Below are 6,010 nucleotides of genomic sequence, written 5' to 3'. Positions count from 1 at the left end.
GGTACACAGGACTCCCGTTGACCAGGCTCAGCGGCGCTAGTTCCGCAGAGAGAGGGGAAGCCACGTAGTAGTGAAACCGCATGTAAGACCTTGTGAGGAATTTATTGTCCTCTGCCCTTCAATATTCAGTAAAAAAAAGGGATTTATTCCAAAAAAATAATTTTGAAACGGGATTTCATTTACTATTAGAAACTTTTTATATAATATTATTTAATATTATTAATTTATATAACATAATAATATAATACTATTTCGTAAATATTGAACAAAATTACGCTCTAAGATTAGCGCTTCTTTGTAACCAGTTTTCTAATCTTTTTGGACTTTAGAATAAGGTTATAGTGAAAAAAAAACAGAAATTAACCAAATTACTGTTTACAAAAATGAAAAAATTATGATCAAGCCATTTAACCTTAAACTTCAAACCAATTACACTTTATTAGAGGTTTTGAATATAAGACCTATTTAAAAGTATTAAAAATGAGTCCAAATTCCTGTTTATTAATCGCAAGCTTCCCAGTCCTTCCCCTATTTCTCTCCTTTTTCCTTCCTACGTTTCCCACTTGATTGCGAACTAAATTAATAAAACAAAATAAGAGAATCCAACTTACTCGTATTATCATGGTTAAAAATTCATTCTTGTCGTTCGAAAAGTCTACCTATATATTTATGATTGAAAAATCCTCTTCTTTATATACAAATTTTATTATATAAAACGTTAATTATTTTGTTAAAAATTCGTCTTTTTTGTTTCGTCTTTCTGGCTTATAAGTTCGACAATTTTTTTCGTTTCCTTTTCTTTTGAAGAAGCTAGTTTGTTTAAGGATTCAACCATTTTGTTTAAAATTCGTCTTTTTTGGACGAATTATGCCGTTTTTTATATAAAGGACGTGTGCCAATTAAGGGTTAACTACTTTCTTGAAAATGCATATTTTCAGGTTAAATATAAAATGGTTTTGTAGAAAATTTGTCCGTTTGTCCTTAAATTTTAATAATTCGTTAAAAATTCGTCTTTCTGTCTTTAAAATTGAACAAATTGTTCAACATTTGTTTTCTTTCTTGTCTAAATATCTTCCTTGGTTGAAAAATCAATTACTGTGAAACTCTTCAATAGTCCTCTCTTCTATAGCCCTTCCGAGAATTGACGCCGCGCCGCAGATAGGTGTAACAGGAGCAGCGCGGGATGCGCTGGGTCTGCAGTATTTTGTTGAGAATAGTTGGAAATGTAACTATTTCGTTAAAATTGTGATTTTGGGTTAAAAATACAACTATTTATTTTAAAATTTTAATATTTAGTCCCAAGTAAATCTTTTTGTTGACAATTAAAATGTTTAGTTATAAAGTCAACTACTTTGTGAAAATATTGTTTTTTGCCTTCAAAATTCAATAATATGATTAAAAAATGTTCTTTCTTAAATGAAATTTTTTGTTTGTTTGGGAAATAAACTGTTTTGTTAAAAATTTGTATTTTTTCGATTAATGTATCTATTTTTTGCGTTTAAATTAAAATCCTTTCTTGGTTGAAATATCAACTAGAACAGTCTTCTTTGCAAATTTTGTCTCTTTGGTTTGAAATTGTAACTATTTCGTTAAAAATTCCTTATTTTTGGTAAAAAATTCAACTTTTTGATTGCAAATTCAAATATTTACATCGTTGAAAGTTTACTCATTTGTTGAAAATTCAAATTTTTGAATGGAAAATTCAACTGTTTTGTAGAAATGTCTCTTTCGCTTGAAAGTTCAACAATTTGTGCACTTTTTTATGTTGACTAAAAAATCGTTTTAAGTTCGAAAAATCCACTATTTTGTAAGAAATTGGTCTTTTTTAGATAAATTAAATTGTTTTTAATTTAAAATGGCCCATAAAACCTGCTTCTTCTACAAAGAGATTTTTTATTTGAAACTACAGTATTGATTTCTGTGAATTTAAAAAAATGAATCAACACCTTGTAACAAAGAAGAAAAATTTGGTACAAATTCTCGATTTTAGGTGTTATAGGAGATTTTTCAATATTAAGAGAAAAAAGGGGATTAGGTAAGAAAGAGGATGAGTGATCCCTGAATTCTATTTATTATTTAGAAAAACTTTTTTAATTGTTACCGTAATAGTATATTGCGTGAAAATGCAAGGGGTTCTTTATGTTCAATTTAAATTGAAAATCCCTATTGGACAAGAAACCTATTTTTTTAATATGACAATTTTCTTTAAGATTTCGAAAAATTAAACAATTAAAATAAGGTGAAGAACTCAGTAACGGTAGACAGTTCGTATTTTTTATTCAATCGATTATCACATACCCAGAACCCACTATCACTGCATCAAATTCCTTTTGTATACTTTCTTTCGTCTTCAAATTTTTTATCTGAACATGCCAAATGATAATTTCCTCATTATCAATATGAATAGTTTCAGGCCGTACTGTTTCTACTTTGATATAAAACTGAAATATGAAAAATAATAAATTACTTCCCTAGATTTTTAATATATTTTATTTTTCTAATTTGCTGTTTTTAATTTATTATACCACACCTTAATGAATTTTCGAATTTGAAAATGGTCTGCATAATCATGCAGATAAGACAAAATTGTTTCATGACCTACAAAACTTGTTTTTTCTCCTTTCATTTTTCGAAAATCGGGATAGTTCATAATTTCACAAGCAGAATTAGTCCTAAAAAATTTAGGTTGAAATAAAATGAAATATGACTGAAAAAATTGATCAATGAATATTCTGATTTGATATTTTAAAAAAACGTAATAAATATGTTCAATAAAAGAGAGCTTCAAAACCGGAATTTTCGCTGAAAAATATGAAAGTTACATATTATTCATACTTTCAAATCAATTAAATTACGATAAACTAATAATAGCGATGTTTAAATAAAAGTTATGAAAGCTGAATGTAAGTTTATTTTTTAATTTTTAGTTCAAACTTTTAAGAAATATCTTTTTGATAAGTAATAAATAAAATAATTAAACCTGAGATCTCGATACATGCTAGAGTGAATTGGTAGTCCATTTTCATCAAGTCCAGTATTTTCACTGTAAACCCAAGTGCCTCCTATATTTCCTGTTTGTTCATATGCTTCAATTTCAAAAATACTTAAATCTTTTGAGAAATGTCTCAAAGCACACAATCCGGCCGCACCCCCACCAATAATACAAACTCTAATTTTTCTTTCAGAGTCCTTCATCTGGTCACGAATAATGGCACAATTTTTCGCAGTTAATTTTTAATTTATTTTATACTATTTTTCGTATAAGAAAAAAAAAGCGGAAAAATATATTGTAATTAGAAAATTACCTCGGATAACGTAAATCGAATGATTGATCCAGCCTGACTTTTTTCTTATATAGCTATCCGTATCGATAATTAATTTAGATTAATATCTCCTACTCTTTTGATACCTTAATTCTTCATCCGTTTATTTTATAAGGTAAAAACTCATCTTTTTTTAAGTTCTACTTTTCTATAGTTATGTAAATCTATTTTTTCATTAAAAAATAAGTATCGTTAAAAGAGTGATATTATGTATTGCATTTTTATACTATTTTTTAATCTATTACATGATAAAAAGTGTCTGCATTTGATTATCAGTATTAACGACGATAATAGCCTCATTGACAATCTGATCTTGATTTTATTGAAAATTATTTTGTTGATCAATATTATTCTTCATAGCTTTATTTTTTTATAAATAATTAAGAAAATATTAATAATAAATTCTGTTACTTATGCGCAGTTTACATGTTTACAGTGGTCCATCATTAACTTTTTATTGTCATTCAAGTTATTTTACGATATCAGCGTGGGGTTGGTTGACGACAAGTGGTAATGAGGCAGTTGATTATGAATTTCTATTAATTTTTAAAGTGACACATATAAAAGCATTTTAAGTCCTATCCAAAAATCCCACCTTTATCTTCGACTAAAAAATTTTGTTTGTTGGTCATCACTTCGGAAAATGTTATGACCTCCATATCTTCGGCGATTTTCAAAATATACACAAAATTTGTATAGCCATATTATAGTAGTTCTAGTATGCAGTATACATCTCCCAGAAAATCGCGTGAATTTTTTTCGAATCATTTAAATTGCCATAAAATCTTTGAAAAATGTTGATATCCTTCGTGAACGCCTAAAATCCGTCAAAATCCTCTGAAATTTCCTGAAAAACTCTTCAATCTTTTTGGATCCATTGAAATCCCTTAAAATCTTATGGATCCCTTGGAAACGATGAAACCCTAGAAATAAGTAGAATTCCCTAGAGCTCCTTTTAAATTTCATTTGATATAATTTAATCTCTTAATTTTTCTAGAAATTCGTCAGGACCCTTTAAAAATTTTTTAGTATCATTGTAATTACTCCGGTAATTTTGTATAATCTACCAAATTTTTGAAATGCTCAAACTTTTTGAATTTTTATCCAAAATGGCTGGTTAGCGAATTTAAGCTTCAATTTAATACACTAAAAGATATACCAAAGGCAAATAAAAGTTAACGTGCCAACAAACTGAAAATCTGCAGACATACAGACAGACATACAGACCTACAAAAGCAATGATTTTTTGCCATGATTGAAATATTAATATAGAAACTGCTTTTTTAACAGCAATTTCTCTTTTTAGAAAGTTTAAAAAATGTTTATTTTCAATTGAATTATAAAGTTATATTAAATTAATAATAATTATAATATGTTTAATGCGTCTATGTATTATATTCATAATATTCCAGAAATAAAATTTCAACATAGAAGATTTATTGAATTCATTATAAGCATCACTTTGAAATGGATTGAAAGTCATATCCGAGCAAAAAGAATTTTTTTAAGTTTCAGATAGCTCATTGAATTAAGGCGACGGGATAAAGCTACAGCAACATATTATGTAGTTACATCGAACTTACGACACCCGGAGTATGTCAAGATTTGGAAAAACTATTTTTTCATTTTATTTTTATTTAAAAATACTTTTTTTATGTTTTATTATCTGGAAAATCTATATTCTAGAGTTTTATTTGATAAAAAGTAATTCCATTATTTAATTATCAATTATTTTTTACTAAAATAGTCGATCTGGCCAGAAACTAGTTGATCCGAGAGTTAGGTCCCAGTCTAGCTACTAAACAGTATGTGGCGCGCCAGTGTCGACTCAAGGCGGACTAGAGAGAAACAGTACAGCGTCACGAAATTTCTCCACACAGGAACAAAACAACTAAATAAACTTCGTTTTTTTCAATGCTTTGTTTCTTTTTAGTTTCAAGTTCTGTTGCCAATATTTCCCTTTCTAATTATCAAGCTCATGTTTGATCTCGTCTCTTATATTCTACGAACATTCCCAAACTACTTTATTCTTTTTGGTAGAAAAATTGAGTAAAATGCGGCGATCTGAAAAAGCTGAAAAAGTTTTTCTGCTGCCAAGTGTATGGAATGTAAAAAATTCCCGTATATTTACACTTTTTACGCTTTTCCTAGAAGCTGGATATCATGGATCATGGATAATTATTCCAGCTCATTCATATTTTGACGTTAACATTCAAGCCAAGCTCAAACATGATTGATATTTAAACACAAGTAATTAGTATAAAATTCAATAGGTTGGTTTCTTTTTGTTTTTAATTTCTGTTGCCAAAACGTCCCTTTCTAATTATAAAGCTTGTTTTTCTCTCGTCTCTAAATACAAGTTAAAATCAAAAAGCATTAACCAAGAAAGTAACATTTAAATACAAGTACAGCGAAACTCTCCTATAGCACCGATTTTGGGGCTGACAGTGGGTGGGAACTAACTCATTATAACCCGCTTCGCTTATGTATGTTCACGCTTGACAGCTCGCCTGAGTGACAACCGCAGACCTCGCGATCCCCGTGCAGCTCCTGTTATAACTACCCGCGGCGCAGCGTCAATTCTTGGAAGAGCTATAGAAGAGAGGGCTATTAAAGAGTTTCACTATATAGTTAGTAGAAATTTCTAATGATTGAAATTTCAAGATTATTTATTTAATATTCAGATA

The 6,010-nt window shown here is 28.7% G+C and overlaps 1 protein-coding gene across 1 annotated transcript in view; it reads right to left on the bottom strand.

Annotated features, from left to right (window-relative positions):
* Positions 1 to 3,195, bottom strand: part of LOC117180580 (senecionine N-oxygenase-like) — a 5,400-nt gene extending 2,205 nt beyond the window's left edge. Inside the window, exon 1 of the mRNA XM_033373074.1 lies at positions 2,981 to 3,195. Coding sequence (XP_033228965.1) covers positions 2,981 to 3,195 — 215 coding nt within the window. The remainder of the gene's footprint in view (positions 1 to 2,980) is intronic.
* Between the last annotated feature and the right edge of the window lie 2,815 nt (positions 3,196 to 6,010).

Source organism: Belonocnema kinseyi, chromosome 9 (genome assembly GCF_010883055.1).
Source record: "Belonocnema kinseyi isolate 2016_QV_RU_SX_M_011 chromosome 9, B_treatae_v1, whole genome shotgun sequence".
NCBI lineage: Eukaryota > Metazoa > Arthropoda > Insecta > Hymenoptera > Cynipidae > Belonocnema > Belonocnema kinseyi.
This window is presented reverse-complemented; position numbering and strand designations above follow the sequence as displayed.